Genomic DNA, 26,660 nt, shown 5'->3' with positions numbered 1-26,660 from the left:
ACAGAAGTTTCTCCTTTTACAATCATGTATGTGTGTGTTCAGGTTAAGGGGAGTTGTGCTTCTCCATGCAGTCATTCAGGAACCAAGCTGATGAGGCTCTGTCCTCTTCAGCACGTGGCTCAAAAGGTTGTGCTGGGGTCTGTGCCATCTCAGCTAGAAGGGCAAGAGGACACGGAGACATGCATTGGGGAAGGGGTGGGGGGTTCTGGGACAAGCATAGAAATGGCTCACCCCATCTTTCATTCCACATCAAACTCTAAGTTTGGAGATATAGTCTAGCTGTGTGCCCAGAAAAAGTAGGAAACATTTTTGTGAGCAATTGCCAGTGTACACCATGCATTATATATATCTGAAACATTCTCATTGTAAAACCTATACCATGTATCCCACCATCACTAAAAGTAAAAATAAAAATACATGAAGAAGAAAGCAGGGAAGATTTTGATGATGCGTACTGCCAAGGTTATAGTTACTCTCTCTACTAAATAACCCTATAGAATGTTTGAAATGGAATTCTTCATTTAGGACCTGGAACAGATTCAGACCAATGTACCTTCTCTTGTTCCTCCCCTCTTTCATGTCTCAATCACCACCACCCTGTTTTTCTCCCATGATTCCTAATGCCCTCTCCTCTTTTATTTTTGTAGTTTTTCCTATCCGTATGACCTGTCAACAGGGCTCTTTGGAATTATTGAGCATAATAGGTAGTATTTCAGTTTAAAAAGAGGCCTTCTGTGTCTAGCATAGTTCAAAGGCAGGGATGGTACTTTTCTTGCTAGTGTTCTGGAAACCTCTTGAGTAGACTGGAGTCAATGAGGATAATGGACTAATGCCATCAAACCCTTAATAGAATGATGATGCTTGGAAGTGCAAGTTTATTGCCACACTGATAAAGTTTATAAGAAAATTGAACGCCCTCCTTTTCACTGCCCTGCCCTTCTCTCAGACTCATTTCTGTCGCTATTCTGAGAAGCCAAAATGAGAATTATGGACACTTGAAGAAAAAGTAAGCAATGAAAAACCTAATTGTTGAAAGTGTTTTAATACATTCTTGGGCCTTGCACACCCCAAATCAACTGACATCATTATGGATGGTTTTCCGTTAAGAAGTTGAAGTCAACTTGCATCTTTCCAGAGGTGAACTTGGAGAAAGTAAATTTACCATTGATAAATCATAGTCTATTTATATTGTTAACCTTTACCTGGAGTACACTTTTCAAATTACTAAGAAGTCTGTAGCAATAGCATAATGAACACCAGTTGGTATAATAATTATGAATTTAGTGATGTTCCTCATTGTCTCCTTGAGAAATACTAAACCTCAGGTAATGGAAAAGTCACCTTTGCGTTCCTGACAATCCTGACTTGTGACTTGCTTCTTTATTTTTTATTTTTTAAACTTCTTTATTTTTTGTGACTTGCTTCTTGAAGCTTAGGGCTGGAATCAATAGTTGAGGTCAGTCCAAAAATGTCCAGGCTTTGTAGGACATTTTCGCCAGGTTGCAAGTGTTCGTGATCTGAGAAGAGGTTATAGTTGCAGATTGTTTTTAGCTTCCATATCATATGTCTAAGACCCAAGAGAGAGTACAGATGATTGAGGTAGAGAGCTAAATGAATTTCAAAGTGCCTACAATCAATTCTGCTATAATTCGACATACGATATATGTGCTCCTAAAAATTACTCACTATGCAAAATCATATGAGGGAGAAATGGAAAAATGGGTTCCAAGCACAACACTCAGAAACATCATCAGTGACACAAAAAAGAAAGATAGGAATCTAACAAATGGAGACAGTTTTATACATGTTAAATGGTTAAGAAATATATACCTTCTATAGTAAATATGATACTTTACCTCGAAAAACAACCCTGAAATTTCTTGTGGGAGCCAACTGATTCCCACAGCTACCACCCTCTGTGAGAGGAAGAGAACAAAGAGTGAGAGAGAAAGAGTGAGAAAAAAAGAACAATAAAGAGGAAAAAGAACAGAGAAGGAAAAATATAAGGTAGGCTAAGAGGAAGGAGAGAAAAATTGAAGAGAGCAGAAGCCATGTGCAGAGTTGCAGTGTGAGTTATTATGAGGTAGGTTTACCTAGCATCGATGCAAAATTGATACACGTGCCGTGGATGGGTGCGGCTTAGAGGCACACAAGGTGGACTGAGGTGGACTGAGGTAGCTGGTATGTATTTGAGGTGTGTGTGTGTGTGTGTGTGTGTGTGTGTGTGTGTGTGTGTGTATTTGTATTCCTCTGCTGCTCTTTGGAAGTGGCTGTGCTTTTCTGTGCTCACCTAGTGTTTATCGTGGATGCAATCCTGCCTAAGCAAAATTCGGAAATTTAAGTTCAAATTACTCCCTAGTATATTAATCATGTGGGAACACATTCACGTTTTCAAAGCAAATGTTAAAGCAGAATTGACTGTACTTATTCTCTGGAGTATTATGACTTGTTACAAATAGGTCTCACCCCTCCCCCATCCCCTTTGCTCAGACCAGAAGATTAAAGAACACTATACCTGTTGTCAAAAAACATGATCTTCCATTTATGTTAAGTAGGACTAATAAAGACAATGACAAATATTCCTAAAGCACTTTTTATTTCCTCCCTGTAAGAAAAAAATGGTTTAAAAGAATTTCAATCTCTCTCAGCAATTTGAGAGTTTGTTTACATTTCTGAAAACTAAAAAATAGATTTTTTTTACCCTAATCTGGGACCAACAAATATGATTACTTGAAAGTGGAGTTGTCAGAAATTTTTCTTTCGCTGAAAGGATTTTCAAAATTTGGTCAAATACTCATACACAAACTATAGCTCTTCCTGTCTATGAAACTCATCACACCAAGGAGAGGTAAGGGGTAAATATTAGTGTATTTCTGATGGTAAAATTAGAATATTTTCCACCTGCACTTGCAGATTCAGAGTTAGACAATGTATTAAAGGAAAGGATAGACTGACTTACAGACATAACTGAGTACATTGATTTCTTTTGCGAGATCAGGCATTAAGAAAAATACCTGCAACTAAAAAGTCCCTTCCCATTCTATTAAGCTTTTTTTTTTAAGGCAACATTTTGATTTTTGATGAAAAGTCATTTCAAAAACTTCAGTTAACTCAGGTGATCGAGTAGCTATTATTACTGGTCTGCTCAAGAACTGCTAATATATTTCAAAGACTGCCTGTAGGCACGATTCTATTGAAGATTTGCTGAAACAGGTCACGTTCAGTTGGGGTAGAATTATGCTGCCTTTTGGGTGTGTGCCATCTTGAATATTCAGTTACTCTGAGTGGGTAGAAAATACAGAATTCAGGAAATTGTGTTCAAAACAAACCAACCTTCAGTTGGGAGTAGTTTCCCATGACTGGAAATTTCTTCCAAAGAAAACATGTTGCTTACACCTCGTGAAACTAATCACATCGAAGAATCTACCCAGGTCATTTGACAAGCCTAGAGCAAGTTGGTGTCCAAGCAACCCTGCTCTGTAACACCTAGAAAAGGAAGAGGTAGATTGGGCTGATGTGGGACTTGTCAGCCTACATAGTTTACTAACCTGTTTTCTGATCATTCATGTTTTCAATTTCTCCTCTGCCCACCAAGACTACTCTGCCACTTAAGGGGGATAGCATTGTTCAATACAGCAGCTCACATGGAATGTTTTATATCTTTTTAAAACTGGTAAAATATACATGACATTTATTATTTTAACCATTTGAAGTGTACAATTCAATGACACTAAGTACATTGACACTGTTGTACATTGAACTACGTAACCATTGCCACCTTCCATCTCCAGAAATTTTCTGTCACCCCAAATTGAAACTGTGCACCCATTAAACACTAACTCTTCATTCCCTCTTTCCTCAGCCTCAGGCAATCCTTTTTTCATTTTTAAAAATCGTGGTAGAATACACATAACATAAAATTTACTGTCTTAACCATTCTTAAATGTACAGTTTATAGGCATTCAGTACATTCACAGTGTTGTGCAACCAATCCCTAGAATTCTTTTCATCCTGCAAAACTGAAACTCTGTACCTGTTAAACAGTAACTCCCCATTCTCCCCTCCCTCCTTCCAGCTCCTGATAACCACGATTCTACTCTCTGCTTCTATGAATCTGACTACTTTTTTTTTTTTTTTTTTTTTTTTTATTTTATTTTTTTATTTATGGCTGTGTTGGGTCTTCATTTCTGTGCGAGGGCTTTCTCCAGTTGCGGCAAGTGGGGGCCACTCTTCATCGCGGTGCGCGGGCCTCTCACTATCGCGGCCCCTCCCATTGCAGAGCACAGGCTCCAGACGCGCAGGCTCAGCAATTGTGGCTCACGGGCTTAGTCGCTCCGTGGCATGTGGGATCTTCCCAGACCAGGGCTCGAACCCGTGTCTCCTGCATTGGCAGGCAGATTCTCAACCACTGCGCCACCAGGGAAGCCCAATCTGACTACTTTTGATACCTCACATAAGTGGAATCATACAGTATCTGTTCTTTTGTGACTGCTTATTTCACTCAGCATAATGTCATCAAGGTTCATCCATGTCATAGCACATGTCAGAATTGTCTTCCTTCTTAAGGTTGAATAATATTCCGTTGTATGTATATATCACATTTTGTTTCTCCAGTCATCTGTTGGTGGATGCTTAGATTGCTTCAAATAGCGCAGAATTTTTGATTCAGTAGAATCACACAAAGTTTTAGAACTGGAAAATAACTCAGGGAAGTCTAGCTGACCATAGATTCTGAAAGGGTAAGGTGTGTTGGTAAGTTTTCTATTCCTGGCAATCAGCACTGCCTTTGACACTTAATAGGCCATCAGTAAATATTTGCTGAATGAATTATCAAGTTCTACCCAATCATCTTTATAGGTGAGGAAATGAAGAGCCAGAGAACCAAATGATTTCTCCAACTGGATGCAAATCTTAGTTCTGTCACCTACTACCTTTGATCTTGAACAATTATTTAACTTCTGTAATCTTCAGTTTCTTCTTAAAATGAAAGGTATTGCGTACCTCATAGGATGTTGTGAGGATGAACAGAGGTAATGCCTGTAAAATGCTTTGCACGGACCTGGCACAGCGGAAACTCTCAACAGCTAAAGGCTGTTCAAGTCCAGACCCTGCAGCTAAGTATTGGCAGTGCTGGGACTGTATCCATTTCGTTTAGAAACAACTAGAAAAATACAAGAAGCATCTATTGAGTTTCCCTTACGTACCAATTAAGGAGGGTTCTCATACATACTTGTTAATGAAATTTTCTGGAAACACATTACATTTACTGCCCAGTTTTCTACATCTCAGCCATTGACAAGGATGAAATTGACACGGATGTGTGTGAAGGACAGAGCTTGTCTCTTCCACATCCAACCACCACATAGTTTAGACAAAACCAGAGCAGTGGTATAGAGGGGAAGTGGGAACAATTAGGGTCACTTCCTGAGCAACTTCTTGGGACATGTCTAAACTGTGGCATTACCTTTTTTCCCCTAGCATATATATAGGTAGCTTTTTGAGTATGAGAAATTGTCTCCTGCAAGACCAGAGAGTCTGGGCTAGCCCATTTGTAATAATTAACAGATAAATTTATACTCTAGGACCCCTTCTTGCCAACTCCTGTTCTGAAGTAGGAGCTGGCTGTAAAGTTCCAGGTCCTATTTGAAATGAAGAAGGTAAAGAAGGTCACTGATAAATTGTATATATTTACTTCATATTCAAAATTATCTAGAATGTTCTAGGTATTACTTTTGGCAAGAAAATCCACTAGAATAAAATTCCTACTTCGAAGATAGGACAAAGTAAAGCAACATAAAGATCCCGTATGAGAACACACAATTAACTGGTCATCAGCTAGGTTCATACCAAGGACAATAAGCTCTCACAGACAGGTTCAAGGGGTTATTATTTGAGCAATTAAAAGCTGTCACCTAAGAAATCTGGTTAGGAAGAGCAGCTAAAAACAGGTTTTTTCTAAAGCAGAGGCTGCACTTGAGTATCACCTGGGGAGATTTTACAACTCCTGCCCCCTCAGGTGTAGCCTGGACTAATGAAATCTGAATATCCCAGGGTGACATCACTTTTTCTTAAAGCTCTCCATATTCCAATAAGCAATCAACATTGAGGTCCACTGTCCTAAAGGGATTCTTTTTCCCTTTGTTATAAAGCAAACAATAGACATTTAAAGGCAGCACGAATTACCCCACCCACCCCATCCCCTGTGATGAAATGGTGAAAATGAAGAAAAGCTAGAATCTGCAGGAACTGAATCCAAATCCTGACTCTGCCATTTCCCTTTGTGATCTTGGATAAGTTACTTAACTTTTCTAAGTTTCAGTGTTTTTACCTGTAAAATGGGAATAAGAGGATTGTTGTGAAAATAAGACTATCCATGCAAAATGCTAGCACCGTGCTAGGCATATAGTAAGCACTCAAGTGAGAATGATTATTAATATTATCATTATTATTATTAATATACTTAGTATTATTTGGAAAGGCCAGTAACTTCTGGTACGTTTAAAAGTATCATAATATTGTTCTTGCTAATCTATGTTAAGGTATTATTTTTTTTTATTTTTATTTTTTTTAATTAATTAATTTATTTATTTTTGGCTGTGTTGGGTCTTCGTTTCTGTGCGAGGGCTTTCTCTACTGTGGCAAGCGGAGGCCACTCTTCATCGCGGTGCGCGGGCCTCTCACCATCGCGGCCTCTCTTGTTGCGGAGCACAGGCTCCAGATGCGCAGGCTCAGTAGTTGTGGCTCACGGGCCTAGTTGCTCCGCGGCATGTGGGATCTTCCCAGACCAGGGCTCGATCCTGTATCCCCTGCATTGGCAGGCAGATTCTCAACCACTGCGCCACCAGGGAAGCCCCGTTAAGGTATTATTTCAGAAAATTGTTTTAACTTTGCAGTTTAAAAAGGATATATATTGTTTTGATTTTGTTAGTGTATCTGATATACTTACATGTAGTTGGAATTTATTTCTAATATCGTACAGGGCTGCCAGGGATGCAATGGCAGAATGAAGTTATTTCCAGAATTTTGACTTGAGCTGAGCTAAACTGAGACTGATTTAATGGACGGAGCCCTGGTCTGGGCTCCAGTCCCATGCTGACAGTCAGCTGTGTGCCATGGACACCAACCAGGCTGACCTCCGCTTCATCCTCTGTAAACGAGTCTAATTCAAGAAGCCAAAATCTAAAGATGACTAGAGATCTCATCTCCTCGAACCTCAGCTCTCAAGAATGTAACTAGGAGATAAGTGAGCCCTTTGAGCAGCCAAAATAGATATTTCAAACGCCAAACAGTAAATCCTGTGTCTTTACCCAAAGAAAGGCCCCAAGCTCTCACTAAGAGCTTATTTACTCTACATGTTTAAAATAAGCTTAATTAGGGAGTTCCCTGGTGATCCATCCAGTGGTTAGGACTCCGAGCTTTCAGTGCTGAGGGCCCAGTTCAGTCCCTGGTGGGGGAACTAAGATCCCGCAAGCCGCGAGGCACGGCCAAAAGAATAATTAATTAATAAAATAAGTTTAATTATTTGGTTTCCTAGCCCACAGCAAGGCGAGGGAGGAAGGGGGAGGAGGTAGATGTGATGACACTAAGGAGCCAGAGGAAGAACACCTTAGAAAACGAATTAAGGTAAAGCTAGTTAGAGTGGATGCAAACTCACCTTCTCACCCTGGTGAATTTCACTTGTGAATTACACCCCAGCGCATAACCTGAGTCCTTACTGCTGAGCCTGACTCGCAAGAACATTTTTTAAATTTTTATTTATTTATTTATTTATGGCTGTGTTGGGTCTTCGTTTCTGTGCGAGGGCTTTCTCTAGTTGCGGCGAGCGGGGGCCACTCTTCATCGCGGTGCGCGGGCCTCTCACTGTTGTGGCCTCTCCCCTTGCGGAGCACAGGCTCCAGACGCACGGGCTCAGTAGTTGTGGCTCACGGGCCTAGTTGCTCCACGGCATGTGGGATCTTCCCAGACCAGGGTTCGAACCCGTGTCCCCTGCATTGGCAGGCAGACTCTCAACCACTGCGCCACCAGGGAAGCCCAAGAACATTTTTTATTATGTTTAGTATACATCTAAACTGTATTGCCTGATGCCTGGTCTTCATATACAAAGTGATTTTTTAGTTATGATAACTGACTTTTTATTAAAGTATAGTTGGTTTACAATATTGTGTTTAGTTTTAGATGGACAGCAAAGTGATTCAGATATAGATATAGATATATCCTTTTTCAGATTCTTTTCCATTATAGGCTGTTACAAGATGTTGAATATAGTTCCCTGTGCTGTATAGTAGAACCTTGTTATTTATTTTATATATAATAGTGTGTATATGTTAATCCCAACCTCCTAATTTATCCCTCCACCCCACGCACTCCACCCCCCAGCTCCAGCTTTCTCCTTTGGTAACTATAAGCTTGTTTCTATATCTGTGAGTCTGTTTCTGTTTTGACTTTTTAAATGTTTTTCACTGTTGTAAAACATACATAACATAAAATTTACCATTTTCAAGTGTACAATTCAGTGGCAATAAGCACATACACAGTGTTGTGCAACCATCACCACTATCCATTTCCAGAACGTTCTTTACCATCCCAAACAGAAACTCTGCACCCATTAAACAATAACTCCCCATGCCCCCTTCCCCAGTCCCTGGCAATCTCCAGTCTACTTTCTGTCTGTGAATTTGCTAGAATCAAACAATAGTTGTCCTTCTGTGTCTGGCTTCTTTCACTTAGCATAATGTTTCCAAGGTTCATCCATGTTGTAGCATGTGTCAGAATTTCATTAATTATAATTAACTTTTAATACTTAGAGAAAATTCTTATACAATAACTCATCCCTTAACAAAAGTGAGGTGACCCTTTATAAAAAGTGAGACTCATCCTTACTCTGTAAGAAAGGGGTGGTATGAAAATAATAAAGGCATGATGAGAAGTTACAAGCATCTGTCCAACCCAAAGCAAAATGGAATGCTTGTTCTGAATGTTTTTGTTTTGTTAAACTAATATAAAAGAGTCCCTAATGATTCTTGTGCTTGAATCATTGACACACACACACACACACACACACGCACACACCCCAAAATACATCACATAAAAACTAGAGAGAAGCTGCAGCCTAAGTCTCTGGTTTCAAATGGCAAAATCACACTGAGGCAAAATTATTCCTGTTTTCTCTGAATGCTGCTTAAAGGACTTGGGGTCGAGGGGGGTGCAGACGCGCTTGGAGGAGGCAGGGTGAGCCATTCCTTTAAACTGCTCTTTAAAAAAAATTTTTTTTAAACATCTTTATTGGAGTGTAATTGCCTTACATTGGTGTGTTAGTTTCTGCTGTATAACAAAGTGAATCAGCTATACATATACAAAAATATATATTTTCTTCTGAAACAAGCCTTTTTTCCTCTTTGAACCAACAAGAAATGTTACAAGTGTCCCTTCAGTTTTATAATGGGGCTTAAAGTTAAGTTGTTAACCTTTAAGTGGGAGATGAGTCAGGAGAAGGCCACTCCCGCCACTGCAGCAGCCAACAGTCAACACGGAATGGCTGAAAAGACTGCTCTTCTGTCCTGTTTTCCCTAAAGCAGTGGATAAATCACTCAACCCCGGGGGCTGTTTATGGCCTTGTATATGGTGTTTCCAATGCAAATGCACAAAGTGAAAAGGGTGAGAGTTAATCTACTTTTGATTGGGGAAGGGTTTCTTTTCTTGTGCAAAGGCGGGAGTTAGGTGGGTGGGAAGAGAGTTAAAAAGGATCGCAGAGTTTAGGAACTTTTGTCATCTTTGAGAGGCTGTGTTGTTTAAAGGCTGTCCCTGAGACTGAGGGGAGGGGGGAGGGGAGGGAGCAAAAGAGGAACACTGGGTTGGGTTACGATTCAATACAACTTTTTTGCCACTTAGAGAGCTTGGGAGATCTGCCAGGGACTCTGTTAACCCTTGCCTTCCGGGCCCTGCTTCGCCCGCTTAGCAGATGGATCAAGTTCACAGGAATTCACTCTGCAAACATTCAGTGCTGGGAGAGCTACAACAGAACCCCTGGTCATTGTGGACATCAGTTTTGTGGGAGAGAAGGAGCTACAAAAAATTTTTTAGAACACCAACACTGGACGTTGATTCCTCTGGCTTGCTTTATCATGGAATTATAAATGTAAATGCTCAGGGGAGCACCTGACCCAGACTGGGTGTGAAGGATCAGAGAAAGATTCCTGGAAGAATCGTGAAGGGGGCATTAGCCAGGTTAGGACGGTAGGAGGGACAGTCTTGGCATTTAGAATAGAATATGCAAAGACAGTGACCCATGAGAGAACAGGGGACATTCCCGAAGCTACAAGAAGCGAGTGCCTGTGTGCTGGGGGTGGTGATGGTGGAGAGGGAACAAGAAAGTGGTGAAAGATGAGCCCAGGCAGGGGTGCAAGCATTGAGGGCCCTCCCTCTGTGCCGCCGCCCACGGCTGTGGGAAGTCACTGAAGGATTTTATGCAGGAGGCAGAACATCACATCTGAGCTCGAGAAAGATCACCCGGGATTCATTCTGAAAAGCTGGAGGGGGTGGGACCCACCATAGAGGGATTAGGTAGGATGTCCTCGCAGTAGTCCCCAGTGGAGAGGAGCCAGGAGACCAAGGCAGCCGTGAGGGAGAGGAGGACTCAGTTTCACAAGAGCTACAGGTGGGAGAGGCAGGATTTCTCGTCCAGGTGGACAGAGCAGGGGAGAGGGCCGGGGTCTGGGAGACTTTCGAGTGTCATGGGGACTTTGAGTGCATGTGTCTCCCCTAACGGTGATCTTCACACTCTCTCCCGACCATGCCGCTCAAGGACTGAGCCTTCCTACGGCACTCTTACTACCCGTGGGCAGAGAAGGGTGGTGGGGGAGCTTTTTAGTATAATTTGTCAGTGTGCAGGTAGAGTTAACTTGCTTTCGAACCAGAAGAAGTTCCCATCTGGCTATCTCCCCGTTCTACCGAGGAGGAACCTGGGACGCAGAAGGCCACACAGCAGCCGCTGCTACCAGCCAATGTGTGCTGGGCACCCATGCCGGGCGCCTTAAATGAACGTTGTTGTTTAACCCCCAGAATAACGATCAGGTGGGTAGTTGTATTATCTCTACTTAACAGCTGAAGCAGTGAGTCTCAGCAAGGCCAGTAATCCACCGAAGGGCCGGCGCTCAGACCCAGGCTGCCTGCGGAGGCGGCGGCTGGTGCATTTCCCACCACACAGCGTCTGGAGCCAAGGCCTCCGGGAGGAATCTCTGTCCTGTCCCTAGTGCCATGCTCTGTCCTCAGATAAATCTGCTGTCCTGGGAAAGCAGATCTGCAGCAGATGGCAACTTCATCGATTACAAGAAAAGGCATGTCATGTCCTTCTGTTGAGACTGTAAAACTACTGCTGTAGAAATTCTTCCTACACAGTCTCTTGAAAAATCATTTATGGAAACCTCATCCTATGAAGTCAATCTCTCTCTCTCTCTCTCTCTCTCTCTCTCTCTCTCTCCCCCCCCCCCCTTCCTCTCTCTCTCTTTCAGTTCTAAGTAATAAGGTGCCCATGGACATTGTGCTTTTGATTTAAGAGAGGAGAAAAAATAATTTTCCCAAAATCACACATTTCACTCTGTGGGCCTTGGAATTGGAACCAGGCCTCCAATACAACAAAAGGAAATCTTTGAATTTACCCCATTCAAGAGACCCAGTGCTCTTCAAGAAAGTCAAGTTTCTGGGGAGTGTCCCATCATGGTGGCCCACCTGCACCCTATTTTACCCTCCGCACAGCGCTTCTTCCCACTCCCCTGGAGGTTGCCAAGCCCATGGCTGTTTCTGTGTCAATAAATAACTTCTGGTTAAGACTGTGCTGTAATGAGATCAACAGCAGTATAGCCAGAGAAGCAATAAGATATGTCCTTAGGGCTGCTCATTGTTTTCGATACAATGAACGGAACCGTTTCCCCTATGCATTTCCATAGGGAAATGGATTACCTAATGCCGCCAGAGTATAATCTCATTCATCCTCGTTGAAAAACTGCCCATAAAGAGATCGGTCCCTGTGTAGGTTCTTTATTTTAATATATCCAGCCTCATTGTATTGCAATTTTCAAGTAGAATAGCTTGACCTTGAGGGTCATCATCAATCTGTGTGACTCAGTAGATGGGAAGTCGAGTGATGTCGTCCAGCATTTTCCTCTTTCTGTTTAACGTTGTCCAGGTAGCCCCTGCCTTGGGGGCCTGGTTGAAACTTATATGTTTCAGAGTCTCAAGTAAATTAGCATAAATTGCACCTACTGTATACAGACCAATTGCTATGAGAATTATCTATATCACAGTTCCTGTCTCAGTAAGAGACTAGAAAGTATTCCAACTCATTAAATAAGTCATATAGTTAATTACTGTCCCATTCATCATTAGGTCAAGCATACACTAACTGGTCATGTGTATGTGGCAAAACTGACTGTATCTGTTTTAATGGGCCGTTATTTGGTGTCCTTATTTCCAGATGTCTGATGCTCTAGAACTGAGAGTCCTCAGGTGAGGTATGGGTGGTTTTTGACCTGCAAACAGGAAATGTTTTGCTGGGAAATCCATGGCCACATTGTGATGTTTAGGGAAGGCCTTTAAGCCATCGGTGTACGAAGTGATGTGCAGAGTTCCGTGGAGGAGGTCAGAGCACCAAGAACAAAAATCCAGACTATCGTCAAAAGCATGTTACTCTAATAAGCTGACTATGGTACACGATCCCCTGTGACCCTTCCAGGGTCACTTACCCACAGTCGTAAGGAAGCTTTGCTGCACGAGTCCTGCACCTCTTTGTACATGTCATTTCCGTACACCACCCCTTTCCCCTGACGAAAGCTATGCTTTCAGAGCTGCTGTTTCTCTCTACATTGCTGATTGATCTTCATTTTATAGTGATTCCTGATTCTATAGCTTTTCAACTCTCTGCTTTCCAGGCTCTCCATTGTATACATTTTTAAATGAACTTAAAAGTAGCATGGTGCTAAAAGACCAGGAGAAATTCATTTGTAGTGTTTCTGCATGACTGGCTTTGTAAAGGAGTGTGTTCCTATGGGGAGAGCTACACAGAGTCATGCAAATAAAGTGGGATGGAATGACCAACCTTGGGGGGACTGGCAAGGAAAGTGGGATGTTTTGAAGGAGTGGAGAACCATGTGCTAGTAAGAAGGAAGAGAACTTGTGAGCGGGATGGGAAAGCGTGAGCCAGTGTTGAAAGTAAAACGGCAGATGGCTGAGGGCTGGTGTGCTTGGCTGATGGAAGAGCAGGCCTGGGATGTGTGTTGATGAACACGTGAAGGAAGTGGGTTCATCCTGTGAATGGACCGATATTAATTCAGATACAGTACGTGACAATCCTGGCACACGGCAGTCACCTGGTCAGTGAGAGTTGTGATTTTGGTAGGCTCCTAACTCATACCTAATAAAAACCACATTTAGTCCCAAAGTCAGCAGCAGACCTCTACTGTCTAAAGATACTGTATTAAGGACTAAAACCTTTGAAGCAGTGGTACAGGGTTTGGGGGGGTGGGCAAGCTATAGACAGCTGGTCCTGGTTTGAATGCAAGTAAGTCATGCACACGCTGTGTGACCTTGGGGAGCAATTGAACATTTCTAAGCTTCCAGTAAAATGGGATTAACAATGGGACTCACCTCCTGGAGTTGCAGTGAAGATTAAATGAGATAATGCATATAAAGTAGTGAGCTCAGTACCTATCACCAAACCTTATAATAATAGTAATAACAATAATGCTAATGATAATAATAGGAGTAGTAGTAAATAGGAGTGAGGAGGAGTTAAACCTCAGGTGATCTAATAATGTAAATTTATTTTACTGATCTTTTATTTTCTTTCCCATATACAAAAGCCCTTGGGCTTTATTTAATTTTTCATAATTACCGTGTTTCAAATTACACCAGCAGTGCCGAGATTGTAATTGAGATGAATCAGTTTCTTTTTTTTTTTTTTTTAATATTTATTTATTTATTTGGCTGCCTCAGGTCTTAGTTATGGCATGTGGGATCTTCAGTTGCGGCATGCGAACTCTTAGTTGCAGCATGTGGGATCTAGTTCCCTGACCAGGGATCGAATCTGGGCCCCCTGCATTGGGAGCATGGAGTCTTAGCCACTGGACCACCAGGGAAGTCCCGAGATGAATCAGTTTCTTATTTTCAGTACTTAAAGATTTGCCAGGACATAATCCCTCTGCTACCTCATCGGCTTTTTCTTCATTTTTCCTCCTGAAGGATTATAGCCACATCTAATTGTATCTGTCTGCTTCCTTACCTGGCTCAGGACCTGGAGAGTAAAAAGGGAGTATATGCTAAGTAAAGTTAACCCAGTGAGGAGGAAAACATAACAAGAGTCAGAAAAAAGTAGGGTGACCAAAGGGCTCAAGGGAGTGGTTAATACACTTCCTTCCCTATCTTGTCAACGCCCGCTAGGACCCTGGTACCATGCTTTACTGCAGGCAGCCTGGAAAAGTCTCTGGTTGCCCATTTTGAAGATTTTAAACATATTTTATATTTATTCACATTCAGTAAGCCCATAGATTATCCCAGAAATGCTTTCCTCCTTTTTTGGTAGCTAGAAATGATGATCGGATTAAAGCGTACAGAGAAAAAAGTAATGGTAGGTTTCAAATAAGTATGGAAAGATATTTCAGTATACAGCAGGACCTCTTCATGGGTGTGTGTCCACCTCTTATTTTAAGAAGAGCTTTTGCATATGAGAACATTGTCGATGTAATTTGAAAACCCTAAGCACAATTTTTAAATAAATATTTAAATAAGCAATTTCACAAAGCAATAGAAAATTTAGGGGTTTTTTTGCTGTTCTTACAGAAGAGACTCCTGTAAGAACTTTTCTATTTGTTATAACTAAGGATAATAGAAGAGATTCATTTCAGTGTTATATTTGTACCCAGCTTCTTAATTATTATAACATTTTTAGATTTATTTATGTACATCAAATTCTTCCTCCTGATATCACTATGAAGTAAAGACAATTGATTTTTATAATGGTTGTCAGAAGTGTAGTAAAAGATGGGCAACTAGTTGCTTTAAGGACTTTAATATATGAATGCTAGTCCTGTTTCTTAATATCTTGCTTATATCATTAGATTACTATTAACTACCCGTTCATAAATATTTTCTGCTTTTAGTTTTAGGGGAAAACCAAACAAATATTCCCCGATATTTGCTCTTTCGACTCAGTACTGCTGTTTTTAACAGAACTGCTGTCCCCCACCCCCTCCCCAAGTTTCTCTTTCTGGGACGAACTACCCGACCCTCCCCCTTTCCAGGTCCAGCTGTCCTGTCTCCTCCCCAGGGGGCACCTCCTACCCCTCCTTCTTTCAGGAGGAAGAAGTGAAACAATAGAGGGAACTGAGCTGGCACAAGTGTCATTTGTCACAGCTTAGCCAGAAGGCCATTCTCAGCATTTTTTACTGATGTCTTAGGTACTGAAACTATTATGGAAGGTAAATGAGGCTGAAACCTCCCTGTTTTTTATTCTTCTTTTACTCAGATATCTCAGAGCATCAATACTGACTTCCATATATGGCCAATTAAGATCAGCCTATATACCATCAGTTAGGAAAACTCTGAATAAGAACTGATGTCATATCAGCAACAGAAGCTGCTTTCAACTTGAAATTAATTTGGGTTTCATTCCTGCGCTTGCATGTGTGGGTCTCTCTCCTTTCTCTTTTTTCTTCCCTTTCACACTTTCTTCCCTCTTTCTCTTCCTGCCTCATTTCTTTCCTCTTCTTTTTCTCTTCTCTTTTCCCCCTTCCCCCTTCTTTCTCTTGCCCTCCTCCATTCTCTGCAACAGTATTGGCAGAAAGATTCGTCCTACTGATGCTATATTGTATTTGCAGCACAGTTCTCTGTGTTGGGGGTGGAGGGAGCTATGTTATATAGACTCAGGGACAACATTGTTCCCACAATAAGAGCTTTTGTTTCCAGCCTGATGGGGTGGCCAGAGACCCCCCAGTCTCATTTCTTTGGCTGTATCTTCCTCCCCCATGGATGTCAATAGAGGAAGAAAAGAGATTAATGTGAAGACTAGACTTCTGATGCTTTATGTGCAGGCTACAGCAGGAAATTTTAGTGTAAGCCCGGTTTCGTGGTTTATTTGGAAGAAAGATAAAAAGTTTCTTTCATCTGAAAATGGATTCTTCTATATTCTCACAGCCCTTTGTAAATAATTCTTATAACACTTAAATTGTTATCCTGTGATTTGTTTCTTTCTCCCTTACTGCCTTGTGAGCACCTAGAGGGTTAGGGGTCTTATCTTACTCATTTCTGAACGCCCCTTCCCGCAGTTCCCAGCACATAGGTCTGTGCCCACCTGCCCCCGCCGAAATCTTTATTGTAATAATGAGGTACATTATAATAAAGCTATTGAATGGGATACAATGTAGCCGTTATAACGAAAGAACTATGTTTACGTATAGGAGTTATGTGTATTTACATACACTGAATGGAAAAACAAAGTTGTGAATCAAGCATAAAATCTCATGTTTTATAGATATAATTATGCCCCAGAACATGCCCCAGAAGCATTCACACTGCATCTTTATTTTTTTTTTATTAATTTTTCTTGGAGTATAGTTGCTTTACAATGTTGTGTTAGTTTCTGCTGTCCAGCAAAGCGAATCAGCTATACATATACGTATACCCACTCTTTTTTAGATTTCCTTCCCATTTAGGTCACCACAGAGCACTGGGTAGAGTTCCCTGTGCTATACAACAGGTTCTCGTTAGTTATCTGTTTTATACATAGTAGTGTATACATGTCAATCCCAATCTCCCAATTCATCTCACCCCCTCTTCCCCCCTTGGTAACCATAAGTTTGTTCTCTACATCTGGCACACCACATCTTTTTTTTGTTTTTTGTTTTTATAAATTTATTTATTTATTTATTTTTAGCTGTGTTGGGTCTTCGTTTCTGTGCGAGGGCTTTCTCTAGTTGTGGCAAGTGAGGGCCACTCTTCATCGCGGTGCGTGGGCCTCTCATTATCGCGGCCTCTCTTGTTGCGGAGCACAGGCTCCAGACGCGCAGGCTCAGTAGTTGTGGCTCACGGGCTTCGTTGCTCCGCGGCATGTGGGATCTTCCCAGACCAGGGCTCGAACCCGTGTCCCCTGCATTGGCAGGCAGATTCTCAACCACTGCGCCACCAGGGAAGCCCCACACCGCATCTTTAACCAGAGTTACCTCTGGAAAGTGACACCTGGGCAGAGAGGGAAGGCCCTTGAGAAGAAATAGGAAACTTTTAATTTCATATGCTCTGACTTGTTAGAATTTTGTTTTCTACAGCATCAAGTGAAGCTGACCAGTGTCAGCTTGGCCAGATAGACAGAGCTCCCCACCCAGACTTCCCAAGAGAGGTGCTCATCTTCCTGTCCTCCACCTTTCGCCTCGTCCCTTCACCTTGGCTCTTACAGTCACCTTCTGTCTTCCTCTGTGTTCACCATTGCCAGTTATCCCCTCCAATCATTCCAGGCTTCCTCCCTCCATCTTCTTCTTCCCTACACCTCCCACCAGCCTGTTCATGGATAGATGGATGCATGCATGCATGGATAGATGGGTGGATGCATGCATAGATAGATGCATGGATGGATGGATACATGGATAGATGCATGGATAGATGCATGCATGGATGGATAGATGCATGGATGGATGGATACATGGAGAGATGCATGCATGGATGCATGCATGGCTGGATAGATGCATGGATGGATGGATACATGGATAGATGCATGCATGGATGGATAGATGCATGGATGGATGATACATGGATAGATGCATGGATAGATGCATGCATGGCTGGATAGATGCATGGATGGATGGATACATGGATGGATACATGGATAGATGCATGCATGGCTGGATAGATGCATGGATGGATGGATACATGGATAGATGCATGCATGGATGGATAGATGGATAGATGCATGGATAGATACATGCATGGCTGGATAGATGCATGGATGGATGATACATGTATAGATGCATGGATAGATGCATGCATGGATGGATAGATGCATGGATGGATGGACAGATCAATCGATTGATCCTCCCTGATCCTACATCTCTTCCAGTTACTGCCCCACCACTCTCCTTCCTTTACATCCCAACGTCTCAAAATATATGCTCATCTATTACCCCACTTCCAAATCAGTCTGCAGTTCTCTCTAGTCACTGGATTTGGGACTCCATTATCCCCTGGGTTTTCCTGAGACTGTTTCTGAACAAGGTGGGAAGCACACATCTGGCTCTGTGCTCCCACTTAGGGGTACGACCTCCCATCAGTGTGGGCCAGGGTTCTGTGCTGCCCGAGGCCTCGTGGCTCTCAATTTGCCTTGCTACTCTCCTGCACAAGGGACCTTTGGTGTTCTCACTGCAACATGGGAGACTCTCTGGAGGTGCCATGACCTGCTGACACCCTCCGAGGTTGCAGTTTGCTAGCACTGAGATAGCCTGAAACCGCTTTCTTATGGCCAGGACTGGATGTGCCCCTGGGCCCTGAAGGTGGGAGGACATTTGGGCCCCATGCTTCTGTCACTGCTGCATAAGATGGGGCCCAAAGTTGCACAAAGAGCTCTCTCAACAGACCACTCAGTTTTTCTTCCCAAATCCTGTGCCCGGCAAACCCCTCCTTGGGGATGTCCTACAGTCCGCCTCATCTTCGCACGTCCAAGACCAAGGCGCTGTCTTTACCTGCAGACCACCACCCTCATCTCTTCAGTTCCCTCGGGAATGCAGAGGGAAGGTGCGTGAGTGGGGATTCGGGCAGGGCCCTGTGATTGTGAACCCATCGTGTCCCTCGTGATGTTCCTGAAGGGCAGCATTTGTGCAGAAGGCAACAGCTGGAAAATAAAACTCGTATTTCTTCTCCAAGCTTCTCTAACGAGAGCAGGATGAGCAACCTGAGCCACATGAAGACCTACCCTGTAGATGAGCGAGGCCAAAAGCTATGCCTTGTCTCCTTTCTACCATGGATCCCCAGAGATGTCTTGAAGTGTTGATGTGGGTGTGAGGCCGTCCAGTGCAGGTCTCAGTCAGCTGGAAAGGCCAAGAACCGCCCTGCCAAGGCCTCTGCAGGTTAGCTTTCCCTCACCAGCCACCTGGGAGAGAAACTCGGAAGGATGAAAGCTGGTGGAGACTTCTCCCCGGAGGGAGCGCCCAGCTCTCTCCAAGCTGCAGCCAACGGGACAAGGAGACGAGGGGCTGGCAGCGTCCTTGCTGGGAGCCAGGAGAGCAACACCGCCCTCCTCGGAGCTGAAGGTGAGAGAAGAGACTCCCTTCTCCTGAAAGCTGTCTGCCTTGACTGGCTCCTTTCTCTCGGTCTCCACATCTAATTAAATACAGCTCCACTCTGTGGAACTCGTGGAGGACTGGCTCCGATCTTACCTGCGCTGCTGTCCGGGTCTAACTGACCTCCGAACTGGCAGTTTTATAGCTAATGTTCTATTTTCTGATGCTGGGATGATCTTTGGTCTCATGGCATCTGTCAGTGGTTGCCTCCACCTAAGAGCATGGAAGGTTCTCCTTGATCAAGCCTCTCCTGACTGTAGCCTTTCTCATTTTGCAGCCCCACTCCAGGGTCTGTGGACATGTGCATGTCCTGCTCCCTCAGCCCATCTCAGCTCCTTTTATTTTATTTTATTTTGTTTTATTTTATTGGCCATGCCATGTGGCATGTGGGATCTTAGTTCCCCGACCAAGGATCGAACCCAAGCCCCCTGCCTGGAAGCGTGGAGTCTTAACCACTGGACCGCCAGGGAAGCCCCTCAGCTCCTTTTAGTGTCCTGACTGCACCCTGCATTTCGTTACCATGTGCCCCTTTACTCTTTTCAATCTTCCTGGGTGTTGTGTCTCCTAGTTTCTCTCTATTCTAACTTCTGGTCATCCTTAAAGGTTCAACTCCACCATCACCTTCTCCAGAAGACTTCTCCCTGACCTGGAATTGCCCACTTCCTCCTCTGCCTTCTTCTCCCATGTGCTGAATATTTATCAGTCATGCTGCCTAAACACTGTATTGTACTTAGTTGTTTATACTTGTCTTTCAACTACACAGGGAACTCCTTGCGGGAAGGGATCATGTTTTATTCATTTTATTTAATTCCTAGCTTGTAAAACAGAACTTGGCATGCATTCTTATGACCTCAAAAAGAGGGGGGAAGGAGGGTTTGTATGAATAAATGTGAATGTGCTTTTTGAACTGTAAATTGACACACAAATGTAAGATATTGTAGTATCAACAGCATCCCAATGTAATACATGAAACTTGGAGACAGGTTTTATATAAACAAATGATTACTCTCTAGTAAAGGTGGACGAGTTAGAGAAACCAAAGAAGATGCATCCTCCAAAATAAAGACCAAAAATCTTACACAGGAGTTATAACAAAGGGCTTAGAATTTGGAAGTGCTAACACAAAAACTAGACCAAAAAGAGGAAGCCAAAGAGATAGAATTTTGAAACCTGAGCAAGAGGACTTAGGAACAGAACATTTTCTTCATTTTGTTTCTACAATGTATCTTCAAGAAAGAGATAGAGTAGAAAAAATATTCAGTACCGATCTAAATAAATCTTTTCTCTTCTTGTGGTTTATCTTCATTTTCATATTAAACAGATTACAATTTTAAATGTTATTTTAGAGGAAAAAAGGGAGACAGGCACGGGGGTATTAGCTTAATTCTTTCAGGGCATCTTAAAGTAATAAAGCGAGCTACCAAGGACACTGAGTTTGAATTCTGTTCCAGTTCTGGAAGCATCCTTTCTCCAGCATCTCTGCTGGACTGTTGTCTAGACCAGACCTTCTGAAACTATCTGTGGTGAGGGACAAGCGTGCGTGTGTGTGTGTTTTCCTATCATCCACACACTGACAGTTCTGTAAAACACCACAAAAAATGAATTACTAGAAAAACAAAATAGAAGATATCAGACATGCAAAATACAAGCCCAAATTTATCATTAGATTCAACAAATATCATTCTGTCAAAATGCTATAAAAGTTTCTACATGCTTTCTCTCAAGTTCTGCACTTATCTATCTTGTAGATCAGTAACAGTTTGCAAACTGGCAGTCCATTTATCACACTTCAAATAGCACCGAGTTCAACTTTACTTGGATATATTCAATAACAGACATCACAGGAATGAAAAAGTTATTGAGAAGAGGGCACACGTGTACAAATCTTACAATGGTGGAGCTGTTGGTTAGAAAAGAAATACTTTAGGTAAAATTTATAGTAGTATAATGAAAATATTTTCGAATGGTGTAAAGCTGTTTTTTGTATCTCCTCCCTACCCTCCTCAAAATTGAGTGAATTCTTTGATCCTCTTGGAGAATAATTGTTTTCGGCGCAAAAGTTTTAAATTTATCTTTCATTATTAACTGTAGGGTAACCATAGGTGCTGACATCAAGCCAATAAAATTAAAAAGCAGCGTGACAGGCTCTAATAAATTTCATTGGTGTCTTTACTCTGTCATTTGAGCACAGAATGAACTATTATTATCACTGAGCTTCAAACCTCTCATTTTGGCTTCAGATAATTACAGCTGCTAATGCAGTGCATGCTATAGTAGTTTTCAGTAACTGGTTTAGGGTTAAAGTATCATATTTAAAAGACTTAATTATGATCAGTGGGGGAACACGTTGTGGCCATATAGCTTTGATCTGTTTTCTAGAGTGGCCTGCAAAAATCTGGACTCCTAACGATCTATTTTCTCAACGATTTCAGAAAACAAGCAGCATTTAAAATCTAGTTCCTCTACCACGGACTCTGGGGTTTTGAAACTCTTTCATTTGGAGATGGGCCATCCTCTGTTGGAAGTGGGCCATGGTTCTTTGTCTCTCACCCCAGATGAAATTCTTCAACCCCCTTAACTCAGTCTTTCCCTGACATGAAGAATTTAGTATCAGGTTTCTGCAAAATGAACCAGCTTTGTACTTGAAGTGAGAAAAAGGATTCTTCCTTTTCTCCTTAAACTCCATTGCAGCTGGCCAGGTGAATCTGGAATATATGCGTCATCTACGTCCCAATCTTCACGCTGCTGTTCGGTGTGGATCACGCCTGCCAATATCCTTCTGTTTCACTTTTCAATTTCGTATTCATCTATAACCTTTGTTTTACCTTCTTAATTTTGCGTATGACGTGTCCTTTTGAAATGTTGATCAAAGTATTAAACAACTATCAAATATAAGCATTCAGGGGCTTCCCTGGTGGCGCAGTGGTTGAGAATCCGCCTGCCAGTGCAGAGGACACGGGTTCGAGCCCTGGTCTGGGAAGATCCCACATGCCGCGGAGCAACTGGATCCGTGAGCCACAACTACTGAGCCTGCGCGTCTGGAGCCTGTGGTCCGCAACAAGAGAGGCCGCGATAGTGAGAGGCCCGCGCACCGCGATGAAGAGTGGCCCCCACTTGCCGCAACTAGAGAAAAGCCCTCGCACAGAAACAAAGACCCAACACAGCCAAAAATAAATAAATAATTTAAAAAAAAAAATATAAGCATTCAATGCAGTTAAATATTAGCCCATCTCTTTGTGCAATGTGTACTTTTATGAAACAAGGAATACATTTTTTTTTTGAGGAAGCCTAAGTTAGATTTATACTTGTTCAAAATACACTCTTACTTCCATTCTAGCCTTCTTGAGCATTTCTTATTTGGGCGTTATCGCTATAGCCTATACAGATACTTAAGTTCCTTATGACTGTTCCACTCATAAAAGTAAGGAGGCTGGGTCTTGCTCTTGTGGGTTTTTAATGGCAATTACACTTAAACCTTGGGAGTCTAATTTCTTATTGAGATGACCACTTTCTGAAGAAGAAAAGATGTTACCACCAACCTTGTTAAAACACAAAAAGGCTTATGAACATCAGTTCCTGCATGACCACGATTTTAGCAATAAAGAACCAGAATGGTAAGCTATATGACGCAGTCGGTGAACCATGCTACGGAGACAGTTCCTGACGAAGCCTGGCCTGTTTTTCATTTGAGGAACATGGAGGGCATGAGAGGGTGGCCGTGGCTTATTAAAAGACAAAAGCAACAATTATCTGATGGTTCTTACATTTCAGCTTCTCCTTTCACTAGTTGCGCTTAAACGGTATTGTGTTTGCGATTGGCCATCGGAATGTGGTTGAGTGCTGGGATTTTCACAGTCTGGCTGACTTTTCCCAGGGTGACTTCCCCAATGCTGCAGAACTCTGGGTGACGTTTGGTGGAGCACCATACTGCATTGTTCAGCCCAGGGCGGGGAACTGTGTTTATTTTTGATTTTACGTTATTTCAGCTGTTTTCACTTTTTTCTTTATTGTTTTCTTGCCTCCTACAGAGTTCTCTTTTCACGGCTGGCTGGGGGAAGGGGGACACTCAGTTATGGACTCAGCACACAGCGTGGAGAGCAGATTTCCCCTCTCTCAGCAGTTCAAATAGCTTCTAAGCCACGTGCATTTAACCCACTGTGGGTCTGAGCCCACGTTAGCTCCGTGGGGAGCTGTTTCCATGTTAAAATATATAAAATCCTTTCAAGCTGTCTGTGACTCCTTAACATGGCCTATTGGATAGCATAAGTGAGTGACATGCTTATCTTATTTTAAAAAGTTTTTTTTAATAATCTGGTATTTGAGGATAAATTTAATTCTAGACTTTAGCAACTGATAGCTTTCTGACTTTTTAAGTTATGTTTAAAACAACTGTATCACATTTCAGATTTTTTTTTTTTTTTTTTGCTATACCACATGGCTTGTAGGATTTTAGTTCCATGACCAGGGATTGAACCCGGGCCATGGCAGTGAAAGTGCTGAGTCCTAACCACTGGACCACCAGAATTTCAGAATTTTTACTTCTGGTTTCCCACTGTATGAATTTTAAAGTATTGTTTTATCATATAAATCAGTCAAGGAGATAGCAGGCAATGTTGTATGCCAAAACTCTGACTCTATCAGTAACCGTGGTCATTATATTATCCATCTAGGGAAGCACTAATACATTTTGGGCGTAGGTATGTCACTGTACATACACTCTTTCTCCTTGCTCAAACTCCCTGTTCTACAAGTAGGGAAGTATTTCATTATTAATAAAAGAGAGATTCTGCCTTCTCATGGTAGAGTTAATGAGCACATTAGTATAATAAGTACTTGAAACAGATATGAAAGATTCCTCATGCATAACTAAAGATGACTTGAAAAAGGACAGGAGTGTTTAAGACATTCTTCTCATTGATTTCACAGGATTACCTTGACTGCATCAGGGACCAAACGAAACTTCCTCTGGGGGCAGAAGAAAGATCAGCCCTTTTTGGAAACATACAGGATATCTACCACTTTAATAGGTAAGCTAATACTCAAAAGATTGTTCTCACATAAGAACATTATGAATTTTTCTCAAATGAATGTGGCCTAAGAAAACTTACTTGAAATCCCTGATTTGACTTCATAAATTTTTGTGGCCTATCATGCCGTGAAATCTTCTACCTGGAAACATCCTTGTTTGTATATGAGTCTCACATTTATTCAAAATCCCATCCCGCTCCATCCTCCTGGCTCAGAGAAGAGACCTATTCACCCTGACAGAGCAGAGGCATCTTTCTTCCACAGTAGAACGTGAACGGGGCATCCAAAAATATGTGCTGGCTTGGTCTCCAGCAACCCCACCTCCGCTGGACTTTCTAAAAATTTTCTTCTGCCTAGGGAGTGGGCAGGAGGGAGTAAACACACAATAAATACTTTAATCATAACAGATATTAATTCAGATTAATTAATAGTTAAAATTTACAATGCTTAATTTAATTCAAACATGTATTGAGTACCTGCTGTGTAGCAGGAAGTGGGCTTAGAAAAGTATCGTAGTAAACAAGGCAGACAGGGAGCCGAAGGGGATGGGGCAGGCAAATCAGTTCTTATAATGTATTGTGGTACTTCTTGGAAGACCAGGTAGTAGGCAGGTAAAGAGCATAGACTGGTTTCCAACATCTCTGGGTTTGCATGCCAACTGAGCCATGTGTGTATTCTTTGGGGAATTTTAAACAGAATACAGATGGTCCCCGACTTACGATGGTTCACCTCATGATTTGACTGTACGATGGTGTGAAAGCAAGACGTGTTCAGTAGAAACTGTACTTCAAATGTTGAATTTTGATTTTTTCCCGGGCAGTGAGCCGCAGCTCCCAGTCACGCATGCCGTCACGAGGGTAAACAACCAATACACTTACAACCATTTTGTTTTTTACTTTCAATACAGTATTCAATAAATTGCATGAGATATTCAGCACTTTAGTATAAAAGGGGCTTTGTGTTCAATGATTTTGCCCAACTGTAGGTTAATGTAAGTGTTCTGAACACATTTAAGGTAGGCAAAGCTCAGCTTTTGTGTTTGGTAGGTTAAGTGTATTTTAATGCATTTCCAAGTTATGACATTTTCAACTTACAGTGGGTTTATTGGGACATAACCCCATCATAATTGGAGAAAGATCTGTAGAATGTACTGGGGAAAGATCTGTAGAATGTACCTAACTCCCTCATTTCAAGTCTTTGCTCAAAACTTCCTTTCTCAATGATGTGAACCCGGCACCCAAGCACACACCTTACCTGCTCACTTTTTCTTTTTCTCCAGGCATTTAGCAATGTCTACCATACTCTGTGATTGACGTTTATGTCTGTTGTTTCCTTCCTCCCCGCCCCCACTCACAGAACACTCCCTGAGGGCAGAGATCTGCCAGTTTTGCTGCTACCCAAGTGCCTTAAGCAGAGTCTGGCTTGTGGGACCCTCCAAACTTTTGTGGAATGAAGGAACAAATGCAAACAATAGGAATATCTACCTCACATGGTTATTGTGAAGCTTCAGTGAGCTGAAGTACTTCATGTGCCTCACTCAATGCCAGCACAGAGTAAAGAGCACAATATTAACCAGTGATGATGACATTGATTTTATTATAGTAAAATCCCCTTATAAAGTCCTACAGTGCCCTATCATTGGGTGACTCAACCTTAGCGCAAATTATAAATCCTCCCCCTCTTTGCTCACTGAAGCTGGTGTATGTGAGCTCCTTGAGGGTAGGATCCACATCTCCTTTGCCATCCCTAACATCCATGTGGATCCCTAACACCTAGCCCAAGCCTGGCCTCTGGGAGACATGTTTGAATTACATCAACTCGTCCCTTAATTTTGAAAGCCTGGGATATGAAAAAGGCCAGTGTTGCAACATCTCTTTTCATTTGACTCAGTAGACTTTGAAAACCAATTTGCATGTTCCAAGATAGTGGTTCTCAACCCAGGCTGCACACTGGAATCATCTGGGAAGGATTGTGTGTGGGGGGGGGGGGGTGCGGGGGGGTTTGTTTTTTGTTTTTAATATGATGACTCCTACTCCTAGAAGTTCTGATTAGAACTTCTAGGTCTAGGGTGGGACCACGGCATCAGGATTTTGTAAAAGGTCCTCAGATGTTTGTAATGTGCAGCCATGGTTGAGAAACACTGTCTAGATAAAATAAACACAATAATAAGAAAATAGAGAAAGGGCATTAAAAAATTGAAATAGGGGGAATTCCCTGGCGGTCCAGTGGTTAGGACTTCGCACCCTCACTGCCAAGGGCCCGGGTTTGATCCCTGGTTGGGGAACTAAGATCCCACAAGCCAGGTGGTGCAGCCAAAAAACA

General features: G+C 42.3%; 1 protein-coding gene across 5 annotated transcripts in view; it reads left to right on the top strand.

Moving 5' to 3' along the window:
• The window catches only part of PLEKHG1 (pleckstrin homology and RhoGEF domain containing G1), a 223,337-nt gene that overhangs the window by 137,579 nt on the left and 59,098 nt on the right, over positions 1-26,660 (top strand). For all 5 annotated transcript variants that reach the window (XM_057527985.1, XM_057527986.1, XM_057527987.1 and 2 more), the window contains one exon: positions 24,237-24,337. In XM_057527985.1, the coding sequence (XP_057383968.1) occupies positions 24,237-24,337 (101 nt within the window). The remainder of the gene's footprint in view (positions 1-24,236; positions 24,338-26,660) is intronic.

The sequence above is a fragment of the Balaenoptera acutorostrata genome, chromosome 14 (assembly GCF_949987535.1).
Source record: "Balaenoptera acutorostrata chromosome 14, mBalAcu1.1, whole genome shotgun sequence".
In the NCBI taxonomy this organism is placed as follows: Eukaryota; Metazoa; Chordata; class Mammalia; order Artiodactyla; family Balaenopteridae; genus Balaenoptera; species Balaenoptera acutorostrata.
Note: the sequence above shows the minus strand (reverse complement) of the source record. Positions and strands in the feature narration are given on the sequence as shown.